This window comes from Hippopotamus amphibius, chromosome 3, assembly GCF_030028045.1.
Source record: "Hippopotamus amphibius kiboko isolate mHipAmp2 chromosome 3, mHipAmp2.hap2, whole genome shotgun sequence".
In the NCBI taxonomy this organism is placed as follows: domain Eukaryota; kingdom Metazoa; phylum Chordata; class Mammalia; order Artiodactyla; family Hippopotamidae; genus Hippopotamus; species Hippopotamus amphibius.
The window spans coordinates 88,936,511-88,952,034 of record NC_080188.1 but is presented as its reverse complement, the minus strand read 5'-3'; the positions used below and the strand labels follow the sequence as shown (position 1 = coordinate 88,952,034).

General features: G+C 40.5%; 1 protein-coding gene across 2 annotated transcripts in view; it reads right to left on the bottom strand.

Annotated features, from left to right (window-relative positions):
• Window positions 1-6: 6 nt before the first annotated feature.
• The window catches only part of ETFDH (electron transfer flavoprotein dehydrogenase), a 38,687-nt gene continuing 23,169 nt past the window's right edge, over window positions 7-15,524 (bottom strand). For both annotated transcript variants that reach the window (XM_057726467.1, XM_057726468.1), the window contains exons 7-13: window positions 10,813-10,959; window positions 9,466-9,606; window positions 8,126-8,269; window positions 4,925-5,093; window positions 2,779-2,961; window positions 1,789-2,010; window positions 7-367 (exon numbers count right to left, since the gene is read on the bottom strand). In XM_057726467.1, the coding sequence (XP_057582450.1) occupies window positions 204-367; window positions 1,789-2,010; window positions 2,779-2,961; window positions 4,925-5,093; window positions 8,126-8,269; window positions 9,466-9,606; window positions 10,813-10,959 (1,170 nt within the window). In that variant the 3' untranslated portion in view covers window positions 7-203. The remainder of the gene's footprint in view (window positions 368-1,788; window positions 2,011-2,778; window positions 2,962-4,924; window positions 5,094-8,125; window positions 8,270-9,465; window positions 9,607-10,812; window positions 10,960-15,524) is intronic.

The following is a 15,524-nucleotide window of genomic DNA, read 5'->3' as shown; positions in this document are numbered from 1 at the left end:
ACTTCTAGTTTTATTTAAGATATATTCATAATTTTTTATGGCACAATTTCAGGTTTAGTATAAAATTATTTCACTGATAATTATTTTATGAACATTCTGATCAGTGATACATTTAAGGTATTTCGACAGCTGTGAACTTCCAAACATTTGAAGTTAGCTTACAGTCCGTTCTAGAGACACTGGCACGTAAAGCCAGGTGCAGTTTACATTCCGTTGTACGCAGGACCGCCGCCGCCTTCAGGTACCACCCAGTTAATATTCTGACTTGGATCCTTAATATCACATGTTTTACAGTGCACACAGTTCTGAGCATTTATTTGTAGCCGAAATCCATCACCTTGTTCCAAAGGTACGAATTCATAAACTCCTGTAAGAAAAAACACAACTTGGTGCAGTAGCTAACTTTAAAGTAGAGGCTAAAGTCCTGGAGGAATTAGCCACAGAAACCCTCAGGGTTTGTTGACCAAATGTTTACCCACAGAATATCACAAAGATCTGGGTGTGTGCATGTGCTGTCGTATGAATTAAATATGATAAAAACAGAAGGTACAGCAGCATGTGGATGAGTTGGTGTTACCAACGAGGAAACTCAACGTTGAGCAGTTTTTGGGTGCAGTGTTAGATATACAGGCACACAGGGGAGACCTAGACACCATGATAAAGCGAGTATCACAACAGAGCAAGTCACACTGGATTTCTTGGTTTCCAGTGCATATGTAACAGTTACATTTACACTACTCTGTGAAGTGTGCAATAGCATTATGTCTAAAAACAACGTACATGCCTTACTTAAAAGGCACTTTATTGCTAAAAAATGCTAACCATCAGCTAAGCTTTCGGTGAGTTGTAGTAACATCCAAGATCACTGATCACAGTATCAAATATAATAGAAAAAGTTTGAAATTTTGCAAGAATTACTACATGTGACATATGAAGTGAGAAAATGTTGGAAAAATGGCACCAGTAATCTTGTTCAACATAGGGTTGCCAGGGACTTTAAATTTGTAAAAAAATGCACTATCTGCCAAGTGCAATAAAACAAGGTCTGCTCGTATGTATTTATGTGCACTACGGCCGCAAAGACAAATGAGAGCAGTCCTTACCCTCAGCTTACAACCCAGTGAGATGACAGACATGATTAAAAACTAAAGTCCAAGGACAGTCAAGGTCCCTGCCCTCACAGAGCTTATGTTCTTGTCCAGAATGTACTGATTTTGACTTATCTGAATACTGTTCTACCAGCACTTGAGACCCAGTTCCTACTATAATTCTAGCTGAAAGCTCAGCACTGAAAGATACAGTATCCATGATGGATTTTAAGTCTGGAAGCATTTCCCTAAGCTGAATGTGGCCCAAACCTAGTATTTTGGACTATATATTTATACACACATACCATACATGTATATATGTGTGTGTATGTGAGCATACATATATATGTAGACAGGAACAGCCGTGACAAAAGATTTTTTTTAAGTCATGTGAACATAGAAAGAGGTGTTTGGTGCTTTTTCCCGTAATCCTTACCTTGGGCTGAGGGTAAACAGAGAAAGGCTTTTTTTGAGAAGTGCCATCTAAATCAGGCTTCACAAGAAATCCCTACTGCACTAACACTGCTAATTAAGAGTAAGAACCATAAGAATAGTGAATTTTCAAAAAGAAGCTGGATGTAGGAGTCATTTACAATTTCCAAGCACTAGAAAGAGAAATTTAAAATAACAGAAACCTATTTCTAATGTGCTTAAAGCAAATACTTGTGTTTCAGGAGCGGACGGAAAGGAGCGCACTGACCTGCAGGGCAGAACCGCTGCTCAGGCCCGTCGTACACGGACAGGTTTCTGTGTACAGGCACGCTATCATCTTTCAAGGTCAGATGTGCTGGCTGGTCGTGTTCATGGTTAGTGCCACTCAGAGCCACGGATGACAAAAGGTCAAAACTGATCTGCCCATCAGGTTTTGGATACTCGATAGGTGTGCAGTCCTTGGCTGGCTTGAGCTGACTGGAGTCAGAACCTTCCAAAGTTTTGAGGAAGAGTTTTAGTAAAAATGTAACTAATTTTAAAGTGCTTCCTTAGACATTTTAATCAAAACTTGTAAATATTTTACTAAAGAAGTAAGACTTCAGCCCTCTGCTGACAATAATATCCTGTTCTCCTAAAGATACTGAATTGATCATTTCTTTAACAAAGCAAGTTTAAAACAGTAAAGTGACAAAGTTCACCTTCTTCCCTACTTACTGGATCCCGTTTCTGAGTTAATAAGTGATAAATGGAATATTTATAAATGGAAATATTTCCTGTCATATCAATAAAGGATGTCACAGTCATCCAACGTGAGCTGGTGGGCCCTGAGGAAACTCAGGGCTGAAAAGAACACCTGCCACCTAGCAGCCATCAGACTGCAGCCACTCCCTGTGTGAGCCCTGAGGAAACTCAGGATGTGAAAGTACAGGACACTGGCCCCAGACAACTGAGGTGTATATCAAAGGAATGATTTCAGTGAGCCCAGACTCTTGCATCTTCCCATAGCACTGAATTCCTTAAACTTGAGATATCTTTACTGTTTTCTTTAACAGTAATCTTTTATCATTCCCTGCCCTTTATTGCAAAACTCCTATATATCCTGGCTTCTCCCCTCGCCTCCTCAGAGCAGATTCTCAGAGTTATCTGAAACGCTGTCTTCCAGGCTGCAGCCCTCTTTTTGCCCCAAATAAAACTCAACTCGCAACTCTCACATTGTGTATTTTTTTTAAGTTGGCATAGTCAGATAGGCTGGAATTACCTTTATGTTTGAGAGTCCAGGGCTCCATCCCTCTGCATATCCAGTAGAAGATTCCAGTGTAAATCATGCCTCCGTACACACCCAGGATGCTGTGGAAGGATGGTCTGATGTTCCGGACAGCATAGAGCTCTTTCCACACCCATGATTTCTTCAAATTGTCCTCATATTCAGTTACATCAAGTCCTTTTTATTAAAACCATGAAATGTTAAGTGTGAAATTGGCACAAGGATTATAAAACACTTATTGTCAAGGCATTTCGCTACTGAAATAACGACTAACATAATTATAAAAAGGAGGCAGTCATATAAGACCACACTTGACGAATCTTTCGTGTATAAATGTTGACATCTTCCAAAAAGACAACCATCTGACATGGTGTTAACAGGCAGTGAGGCCACACTGGTAGCATGGAAAATTAGTTTCAAAATTCAGTGAACTTGAAAAAGGAAGCTAAGATAGTTTATGATACCTATGAAGGTGAGAGATTTCAGAACTGATCAGTGAAATGCTTCTCCCTGTTATGGGTTGAACCGTGTCCGTCCAAAAAGGCATTTTGAAGTCCTAACCCCTAGTTGTCTCAGAATGGGTCAGAACAGGGTCGCTGCCAGTGTAATGAGTTAGGATGAGGTCCTACTAGCGTGGACCGGGCCCTTAGTCCAATGACTGGTGTCCTTAGAAGACAACACACAGACACAGAGGAGGCGGCCAGGGGAAGACAAGGCAGAGGTTGGCGCTGCTCTGCCAGGAGCCGAGGGATGCCTGGGGATTCCAGGAGCTGGAGACTTGGAGACAGTGTGGTCCTGCCAATACCGTAACTTCAAAGTGCTGGCTTTCAGAACTCCAAATACATAAGCCACCCAGTCGTGGTGCTTTGTTGTGGCAGCCCTAGGAAATGACAACACCTAAAGGGGCCCACATTTAATCTCTAATAGAACATCTTAGTTCTCGTGACCTGCCGGGAGCTCCACAATAAGTGGCCCCACACCCCCTCCACCTGGACCCAGTGACCTACCCGCTTGGCCCTACCGGCGTGGAACCCCTGCTTGCAAGGGGCTGTGTGTACGTGCATGGTGTGAGGCGGGCTGGCACCTGGCAGGGACAACACACTTGGCGAGGAGATTGGAGGAACTGGCCCGGCCTGGTCTGCCCCCCGAAGCCCCTCCCTCACCCCCGCTCCCCCAGGCCCGTGTCTATGGGGACACCTGAAGGTACAATCCATCTGGAGGAGTGTCGGTGACCTGACTCCGATGGATATGGCTTATTTATCGAGTATCTACTGAGTTGCTCCTGTGGTTTGTGTTCACAGTGAATGAAGTCCTTGCTCTCAGAGTTTTCCGTCCAAGGAGACAAAGCTGATCAATAAGTACATCATATAGTGAGCAGAGCTGACAGGTGGAAAACATGGTAGAGGGAGCAGTGCAGGGAGAGGGGCTGGGAGTGCTGTGCGTGTGTGTACGTGTGTGCGCGCGCACGTGCACGCGTGTTTTACAGGTTGACTGGTACGATCAATATAAGGCCACCAGACAGAGGTCTGAGCTGAGGTGCAGGGAGCTCGGGGGTTGGCTGTGAGCTGGGCACCCACAGGATCTGGGAAGCGGCAGCATGGCTGGGATGGAGGGTGACGGGAGGTGAAGGCGGAGGTGGGGCAGCTCCGGCTGTACTTGGAGAAGAGCTGAGAACCCCTGAGAAGACGGTGTCCTTGGATGAAGGGTCCCCTGAGGCGTCTGTGGCCAGGCCTGTAGCCCTGGACTCCGCTGCCTGCCCTGGAGTGAAGGCCCGGGGGCTGGTGAGGGTCCACCTGGGCGTGTGTGTGACGTGATATGGGACCCTCACGTTGAATGCATTTCCAGGGCAGGGGACATCACTGGCCCTGCTCTACTTTCCAGTTCACGAAACAGAACGTGGCCATAGAAACCTCATCCACTGGGAGCAGGCCATAGTTTGCTTTGCACAGCAGGCATTTCAATGCTTTGTGTAAAGGGACACTCCCACCGTGTCTTTTAATGTCCAATGAAATAAACAAACACCACCAAGATTTTTAATTGTATTTATTGTCATGCTCTATCTGTACACTGAGTGTATGTTTAAATAGCTTCTTCTTAAATTTCCCCGTGAAGAACCTGAGAATAAATAGGAAGTTCTTACCTACTGTCTTTGACTGGAGATTTTCACTAGTTAGTTGATTAAAAATAGATTCTGCTGCCAAAATTCCACTTTTCATTGCTGTGTGGGTCCCTTTGATCTTGGGAACGTTCATGAAACCAGGGCTACAACCAATTAGTAAGCCCCCAGGAAAGGTGAGCTTTGGTATAGACTGAGGAAAGAAACAGTCAAAGTGCATCTGTTAGTCCAAACAAAACCGAATACTCTAAATTATAGCCTCTTTTAAAGCTGTACGGAAAAACTGGAAAAAAAATTACATGAAAATGAACACAGTGAAGGGAAAAATCAGAGCAAGGGCAGCTTTTTTTTCCTCCCCTAAAAATGAGGATCAGAACTATTACTCTTTTTCTATTAAGACTTTTTCTATCTCCCTCCCCATGACGTACATGAGAAAGATGTAAGACCAGAGCATTAACATGTAAATAAAATGCTTTTATTTACACATATCCATGTCATAATTAAAAATGTTCTCTAAACCTGGATGACTATTATCTAAATTGTGATCTGCTTTTACACGCATTCTGGGTAACGTGATTTACAAAGGATGTTATCTTAACTCTACATTAGTGGTCCCCAACCTTTTTGGCACCACGGACCGGTTTTGTGGAAGACAATTTTTCCACGGGCTGGGGGTGGGGGGAAGATGGTTCAGGCGGTAACACGAGCGATGGGGAGTGACGGGGAGCAGCAGATGGACCTACTGCTGTGGGGCCCGGTTCCCAGCAGGGATCCGGGTGGTGCTGAGAGCGACCCTAAGGAGGGCCCCCTGCTCTACATACCTTCTTGTTTTACCTTCATCTCCGGGGATGGAAACCTAGGCTGTAATCATGGCATAGCCACAATTAGCTACTACCTTAAATAATATATTTTCATTAACCTAAGAATAAACTGAATTTCCAAAATAAATTTTAAGATGGTTGTTTGGGCCTCAGTATACACCTCTGATGGAAAACAGTGTAATAAAGAGTGGTGATAATTTTGCTTTAGCCCCACAATGTAGCAGCTAAATTACAGACTGTCTGCATGAGAAACTACTGTAATCTACAGTGTGAAAAGGAAAAAAAGAGAGCCAGTGGAGCTGCTCTTTCCTCCCGCATTTTTCCTTCTCCGGAGGCTTCCTAAAGTATGCAGCGGGACTTGTTGAGAAAGTGGTGGGTGGAGACAGTCTGGCCAGTGGTGCTGAGAGGGACCCTGAGGAGGGGATGTCAACAGGGAGACCCCCGCCATCAGCCCCCACACTGAGGGGACTTGGCCCAGCTCCCATCAGTTACACAGGTCTAACTGCCAGGGAGAAGTGGTGAGAAGCAAAAGGGGCGGGGCGTGGGAGGCTAAAGGAATGCTGGCAAAAGAAGGATGGGGCCCAGGTCCCTCCACGGTGCATGTGGCGAGTGAGTGTATGACTGGTTCTCAGACCAAACTCAGTATCAGAACCACGTAGATAAAAGAGCAACAGACTGGGACCAGAGAGCAGACGAGAGGGAGGAGGGGCTTTCTGGAACGCTAGGAGCTGAAAACAGAGGTAATGGTTAGGAACCTGGACAAGGACAATGCTTTTCTCAAATAAGGCTGTGGCCTTGCTAATCCCGAGTTTGATTCAGGAACCAGAAGACTAAAGTTTAATAAAAGGACATAGAGTGCTAGTGCAAAATCTTCCAAAGGGGTGCTTAAGTTCTAAGAATAGAAATGTTATGGCCCAAGAGAAATGTGTGTTTTCCAGTTCTGGGAGGACCCTACCCTGTGTGGACAGTTACAGGAAAAGTTGTACTGAGAAACATATTCTGGACATCCATTAAACTGGGGCTAAATACTAGAAACCCACCAGGAAAGGTGAGCTTTGCTACAGACTGAAGAAAAGAGAAAAAATTGTAATATTTGTTAGCCCCAAATAAAATTGAATGTTCCAAATTTTGCCTCTTAAGGTTCTTCAAAAACTTAATGGAAGTAAGTTCCTGAATCCTTGACTAATTAAATCAGAAAATTTAGGTAAGCGTGTGTGTGTGGTCATCTCTTCCTGCCCATCTAAAGATCACCTGAGACACTGAAGCACACAAAGCAGTGTTGTAAATACAAATCTGTATGTACTACTGAATATACAGAAGCCTTTATACTATAAATTAAGAAGCACAGAATTAGGCTGGCAGTAGCTATTATGCACATTATTCAAAAGTTTAGTGGGCTTGAACATAGGCAATTTAATAAATTCTACTGCAAATGAATAACTACTCTAGAAACAAAAACAACTTCATGAGAGGTAACCCCACAGCAATGGAAATTAGAGAAAGTGTTATTTTAAGGTTCTAGTTATGACATTCATAATTTAGCTATGATTTTACTTCACTTTATGAATTACTATTATAGTAATAATATATTCAGAACTTCACTTTAAAGGTTAAGTCAACTTTTCTCCTCAATTTTCTATGATCTATTTGTTGCTTTTACCACAGATTAAAAAAAAAAAAAGACATCCAATTTCCAAAACTGTTCTAGAGTCCTAGAATATTAGAGACAGAGGGATCATCTTTATTTTACAGATGATCCCTTAAGGCCCGAGGAGTTAAGTAACTTGACCAAGTCATTTGGTCTAAGTTTTAGAGCTGATTTTCAGATCATCTTACCTATGTAATACTATTTCCATAACAGTTCTACAAGCTTTTATCATAGTTAGCTATCTAGCTCTTATTTCATTGTTTAATTAGTATACACTTAGTAAATTAACTGCATTCGATAGGATTTATCTTGAACATATACTAAAACAGGACAATTAAGGGTAAAAACTTAACTGAGGCCACCTAAAAGGCATGGATGTTACTAGGTAGTTGAGATGAATTAATTACCTTTGCTGAAAACTACATTTGTCCTTGAGTTTCCTGGCAGCTAAGGAATAAAGGAAAAGATCTTGGATCATATAGTCTAAATTTTCTGGTTTAAAAAACCCAACAAACAAAAAGAGTTCATGAATTTTTCTCTAGAAATCAATATATCCTTAAAACTAAATTCATAGTGTAATTTATTTAACTCTGGTGTGGTACACTTTTATAAATACTAGGGTGCTTTGCTTACTTAAATTTTCTTCCTAAGAGATAACCTTCTATTCTCTACTTAAAGTTGACAGAGTTGAAACCTTATGTTTCAGTGTTGAATTTATGATACAGAAATAAGGAATAAAAAAGTGGGAAGTGTTACCTGAAAGCCACCTTCATTGAGGGCTCTGGCACCATACGCAATCCTTTTCCCACCTTCCAACGTTCGCTGGATGCTGGGGTGGTGTTTCCACCTCTGGAACTCTCTAAATGGACTTAGGTATGGATTTTGATAGTCTAGACCAACCTTAAAATGTTTATATTTAAATTAGACATTTTTATTTCAAATTATATCAAGCTGAAGCATGAGCAATGCTTACCAGAAAACATGTACATTGCATTGCTTGTACTTAAAGTACTTGGAGAAATATATGCAATGACTCAAATTTAAATAAATAACTGAATAAAATCTGTTTGGAAAAGAAAGGGTAAACAAAAGGATACCATGTGTTTATAATTGGCAGAACTTAAAACATTGAGAACATACTAATAAATCACTGTGATCTGTAAATCAAAGTCCAAATTAGAAAAATTTTTGTAGTTAAGTATCTTGCATTATGTTTCTACAAAAAGTTGTAATAATTTATCATTCATTTATCAGTACCAATTCTAGAAATAAACTAATATGCTCTACACAGTACTACTGAGGTAAAAATGAAGGAAAAAAATGTAATCACACTTACAAGAAAGAGGGCAAGAAATATTGGAGGTTATATTTTACATGGCATTATGAAATGCTGAAATTAATAGCCAAACCTTTTTTGCTTTGAAAAGATTAAGTCACTATAAAAACTAAACAAGGTGATGCACTGAACACATCAATAATGCATAAATTGAACATCGTGTCATACACGAGTCTAATCATGACATTAAACTACAAAGCTGCAACCAACTGCAAGGTGCAGTAACTCATGTTATTTTTCCATTCCTTGTAATGTTCAAAATGTAATTTACTGAACAGATGCAAGTGGCCAAAAGGGGGAAAATGCTCCTGTTTTAAAAAGTTACAGGTACAGCCCCAGTGTGGACTGCATTTCCTGTGGCGGCGTGCCACAGTGGACACAGGCTTCAGGTCAGACAGGTTTGGGCGTGAATCCTGCCTCTGTCACTTAATGGGTGTGTTGGGAAGGCTGTTTACAGCTCATCTGGACTTCAGTTTTCCCATTAGTAACAAGAATAGACCAACTTCACAGGATTTTCATGGAACAGGATGCCCAGGGAAGCATCCGGCACAGGGCCTGGCGTATAGTAGCCACTCTACTAAAGCTATGTGAGCTGCAGTAGTCTATTGTCTACAGTGGCCATAGCACTTCACATAAAAGCAGAAAGGAAGCTTTAAATGAGAAGCCTTTTACATTCTTCAGATTCAAAAGCCTGGTTTTGTAACACTGAAGACCCGGTGGCTCTCACAGTGGAACTTCCCATCGCGGGGCTATAACTTACCACGAAGCCAAGCGCTACGAGGGGCTCCCCTTCATTCAGGTGGTAGAGGAAAGAGCCCCCATAGGTGTGTCTGTCCAGGGGCCAGCCGACGGTGTGATCGACTCTCCCGGGTTTCCACTTCTTCTCATCAATAATCCATAACTTAAGAAAAGAAAGTCCTTAGAGTATTATTTAGATGGTTTATGTCACCACATGTATAAAACTTGCTAAGTTTTATGTCTTATTTATGAAAGTTACAAGTGAAAAGCTGTAATAAGAGAAACACATAAAAAGTACTTCAACTATCCCAGAAAAATGACATCAAACTGCAGCAGGATGAATTCGACTAAAGAAATAGGTCAGGAAAGTTAGGAACTCTTTAAGACATTAATTAGGTTCTCAAATGGGTAAGGCATTCATGCGATTGCAGGAAATGCCACTGAAGAGATGAGGTGCTGGTAACCATCTACACCTTGATTCAGGTAGTGGCTACATGGGCATCTTCGCCTCATAAAAATGGACTGAGCCCTGCACTTCAGATCTGTACTTTATAGTTTTTTTTCAGTAAAGTGTATTCCCTCCTTCACTACCCTCTCCCAGACTGAAGCAAATTGATCATCCTATTTTCAGAATGGTTAGTTTTAAATTTTCAGCAACAATTCCAACAGGAAATATTATCTAAAAATCAGGTATCATGTGCCGTCACATAGAATTACGTGCAACCTGCCAAAGCAATTAAGCCCTTATTCACAATATAATGAATCTAGTTACAAACAGAATTTGAACCTTTCTGAGCTTTACCCTAAAAAAATTTTTAACAAACGAGTTTTAATGAAACTTATAGGCTAATAAACCTAAGGTTTGGGAAAACAGACTAGAGATTAGATAAAATGAGAAAACATACAACACAACCTAATTAAATTTTAGGCTGCAGATCAAAATACTATGGCTGAGTGTATATATGTCATAAACTAAACTATCTTTATATTATAATTTTGAATATCTTGCAAGATGTGGTCATCTTACAGAGAGCTTGTGGATAACAGGTCAAATCCTATTAGGGCAGATGGCATTACAATGAAAAAAAATCAATGTTACAAATATTTTCAAATTCAAGACTTAATTCAATCAACATTTGATAAAACAATTAGAACAAGCAGACACAATTTAGATAGTTGTGAAATTTGATTAGTAATATTCTCTAGCCCCTTGAAAAACATTCTCAGTATTTTCAGTCACTATGAACATTTCAGATTAATGAAAAATATAACAACTATCAAATTAAACCAATATTATAAGCCACACGACTATACAGATGAATGTAAGCTTCATCTTTCCACATGAAGATCACACCAGCAAATGTGGTACCTCCTTCAGCCCGATCCCATACGTCTGGGGCTCACAGTTGGCCCGCAAGTCGAACTTCCTGTACAGCTGCTTGGCCAGGTGTCCGTGGCAGCCCTCTGCAAAAATCGTGACTTTGGCATGCAGTTCCAGTCCCCGCTCAAAAGTTGTCTGAGAAATAAGAACATGTTAATTTGCAACATTTGACGATGTAAAAAATATTCACATTCTGGTTAGTTTTGAATTGAACTATATGATTCAGGTCTAGAAAAGAAGGTGCAAATGTATAATTTTATTAATAGAACTAAGTACTGTTGTAAGTGGAATCTAATTTAAATTTTATAATGTATCTTGTGTCTTTGTCATATATATTTTTTCACTTCAGAAGTTAAGTTTGTAAGAATTAAAAAAACAAATAAAGCATGCTCATCCCCCCAAAAAATTATGTACAAATGAATGTACAGTGAGAAGTGAAGGGTGGTAGGCGAAATGCGTGAAGGGGGTCAAGTGTGTGGTGACAGGGGGTAACCAGACTTGTGGTTATCACTCTCCAGTGTATACAGATATCTAATTATAATGCTGGACACCTGAAACTTACATAATTAAAATTTTTTTTAAAGTGAAAGGCCATTTCCCCATTGTTCCTGATTTTCCAGTCCCATGATTTGAAGCAAAAAACACCATTAACAGATTTCTTGTGAATCATGCTAGAAAATTTCCATGAATAAATAACTACATGAGTCTATTTATATCCTTCTAACACAAACAGGATCATCCTAGACATACTCTTTAGCTACCTGCTTTTCTCACTTTAATTTTACTTGTTCTCTATTGCCAGGATGTATATTGTAAAACTGAAATGTTTTTCCAAGGGGAAAAAAAAAGCTACAATTACAAAGTCTTTCTCTCCCTCTCTCTTGCTCTCTGTATTTTGCACTTATGTCTGGCACATGGTAGGTAGGTACTCAATAAAGACATTGAACAAAGGAATGCAGAATAACAAGGAAAGTCTCCTATGAAATATATATTTCTGGATATTCTTCATTCATATGTTTACACGTACTGTGTGTACACAGACACATTCATAAAAAATGGTTTAAATGGAAAAACGATTTTATAACTGTTTTTACATTATATTATAAAGTGATTTGCCTAAGGCAATATACACCAAATAAAGCATTTATATTTAATGCTTGAACAGATTCCTCTAGCTTTTCAACCAACTCTCAATAATTGGACACTTAGGTTATTGTAGTGTGTTTCACTATTATAAGCATGGCTCAGATTAATATCCATGGTGCTGAATATTTTCAGTCTAAATGGTAAGAACTGTTTCATTACTAATTTCACACCTCTGGTTACGAGTCTGAACATCTTTCACGTAACGCTGTGTTTCTCTTGTGCAGAGCTCACCCACGTTAGATATATGCACACATGTCCTACAAGTGACTTTGCTCAGCATCTTTGGATCTGTTCTTGTCTCCTTCCTCTTACTACACTTCACTCGTCTATAAACCCTGTTAACAGCCTAGCACGTGAAGTTTTACCCCAATATATATACATACGCACCTATGTACTGAGATGCTTATGTAGACACCTAAACTTCTCTGGTTTCTGATTTATTTCACAAAAATAGGATCAGATAATACAAACTCTTCTGTATCTTACAGTTCTCACAATACTTCATGGAAATCTTTCAAGTCATCGTGTGGCTCAAATCTTTCTCTTTAACAGTGGGCAGTGGTCCGTTTGGGAACACAGTAGGTTACCCAGCCACTGTGCTAACAGGTACAGCATTCACTGTTTGCAGTTTATTTGCGACGATTAGCAATGTTATAAAACACACACCTTGTATATGCATCCTCATAACACTGGTGCTTTTATTCCTGTAAGCCAGGGATAGAGGTGCACACCTACTTTTATTTTACGCAATATTCCCAACTGCTTTCCCAAAGCCTGAACAATTTGCATTTCCACCTGAGGGGTGTAAGAAGACCCTATTTTCAGCTAGTGACACTGTAACTGTTCCTGTTACGGTTTTGCGAAGTGCAGTGCTAACTCGCCGCTATTTTAATTTGCATTTTCAGGATTACTCTTTTCAGCATCTTTTTCTTTCTGACTCAAGAAATATCAACCGAGTGCTTCCAGTGTGCCAGGTTCTACGCTAGGCACTGGGTCAGAGATGAGAGAAAAACACCCCTTCCCTGGGGTGAGGCACAGAGGCAGCGTTAAATATAAATAACTACGCAGGTGTGCAAGGACGAAGCTGACTGCGTGCCGCGGAGGAGCGCACGGGCGCTGGCAGAGGGGCTGGGAGGAGCAGGAAAGGCCTCTGCGAGGGGCGGGCATGGGAGCTGTGGGCCCCAGACAAGAGCCCTTGAAGGACCTGCCTCCCAGCTAGTGGTTAGTGCTCACCGGGATCTGCTCTTCTGTCTACTGTCATATTGCAAGATTTTGCCCGTTTTTCTAATGTGTTCTCTTTTTTCTTGTTAAGAGAAAAGTGCTCAGATACTATGGGTAGCCAAAAATGTTTCCCCAATCTACTGTTTATATACAGACGCTACAGTATTTTTGGTATACAGAAGTGTTTAATTTTTAAATAGTTAAAAAAGGCCTGTCTCCTACAGGTTTCTAATTTCTTTTTATAGGATGGCTTACCCTAAGCCTAGTTTGTAATTAGAATCTAGATTTCTTTCCAATTTTTTTATTGTTTTAAGAAATCATCAGAATTTGCAAAAAAAGTTAAAGTCCAACTCTGCTTCTGGGTGAATATGCAGTTTACCCAGCACCACTTATAAAACAATTCAATCTTAATGAACTGAAATACCCCTCAGTATATTTCCACCACCTCTTGGAGGCAATACGCCCCTTACTGTTCAATGAGCAGCCTTGGAGCCACAGCGCCTCTGTTCCAATCCCAGTCCCTACCTAACAGAGGCCTGACCCTGGGCAAGTTACTTAACCTCGGAGATGTGAAAACGTCCACCTCAGAATTCTGACAGTAAGGTGCCTATTAGACCTAAGATTAGAGCTACTGACTGAGTGGTAGGACACATGATTCTGGGACTCAGGGGAGAGGTGTTTCAAGCCCTGTCACTGGATATTTAGAGGACAGGGAGCAGAGGGAGAGCAAGCAAAGGCAGCAGGAAGGGCTGTGAAATACCAGGAAAAGCAGAAGATGGAGGGAAAAGCCAGGTCCAGACAGTGTTTCAGGAAGGAGGAAGTTATTCAGCTGTGCCAGCACTGCCCATCAGAGGCTGAGGGAGAGGACAGGGAACTGGGTACAGCCAGGCGGAGGAGTCTGTGAGCGACGAGAGTGTTTCAGTGCAAGGGCGGGAGGAAGCCTGACCACGACGGGATACATGGAGCGGAGCACACAGACTCCACCCCCGGTTCTCTCCACTCCCCACTCCACGGGAAAGTAAACTTAAAAACTTAGATTTTGGAGCTCAAACTACTGAGATTCCACTGTACTCTTCTGTGCTTTTATATCTATATAAACACAATATATAAAATATACATTTTTACAACTACAAAGCACAGGACACAAAAATATACATTTGGACACATACCATGAGGATACACACAAAAAGAACTATAAGAACAGGGGAGTTTGTGTGCTTCAATGTTGTAATATTAAATACAAAAAATTTTAAAGAATAAAATGCAATTTACAATTAAATGATTATAATATAGAAAAGAATAGCCTTAACACAGGAAAGAATATAGGACAACAATATTCTTTTATTATTATTATTACTGAGTCCCCTTAAAACTGAGTTCCCCCTCCTACTCTGTTGGTAGGAATGTAAACTGGTACAGCCACTATGCAGAACAGTATGGAGGTCCCTTAAAAACTAAAAACAGAACTACCATATGACCCAGCAATCCCACTCCTAGGCATATACCCTAAGAAGAGCAGAATTCAAAAGGATACAAGCACCTCGATGTTCACAGCAGCACTATTTACAATAGTCAGGACATAGAAGCAACCTAAATGTCCATCAACAGAGAAATGGATAAAGAAGATGTGGTATATATATGCAATGGAATATTACTCAGCCATAAAAAGGAATGGAATTGTGCCATTTGCAGAGAAAGGATGCACCTAGAGACTGTCATACAGAGTGAAGTAAAGTCAGAGAAAAACAAATATCATATATTAACACATACACGTAGAATCTAGAAAAATGGTATAGATGGTATTTCTGCAAAGGAGAAATAGAGACACAGACATAGAGAACAAATGTATGGAAACCAAGGGGGAAAGGAAGGGTGGGATGAATTGGGAGACTGAGACTGACACATATACACTATTGACACTACTTATAAAATAGATAACTAATGAGAACCTATTGGATAGTACAGGGAGCTCTACTCAATGCTCTGTGGTGACCTAAATGGGAAGGAAATCCAAAAAAGAGGGGATATATATAAATATATAGCTGATTCACTTTGCTGTACAGCAGAAACTAATACAACATTGTAAAGCAACTATACTCCAATAAAAATTAATAATAATAATAAAAAAAGACAATAGCAGTCATTCCTCTACCAAACTATGCCTTGGACAATGCTTACTCTCTTCTCAATAAGTCAATAAAAAAATACCATGTACCACTTAAAAAAAAAAACCCCAAAACCAAAAACGAAAACAAAACCCAAAAAGCCACAAAACCGAGTTCCCTTACCAAGTTTATGGTTCATTTCTCAATCCAGAATTTTATTCCCTTTCT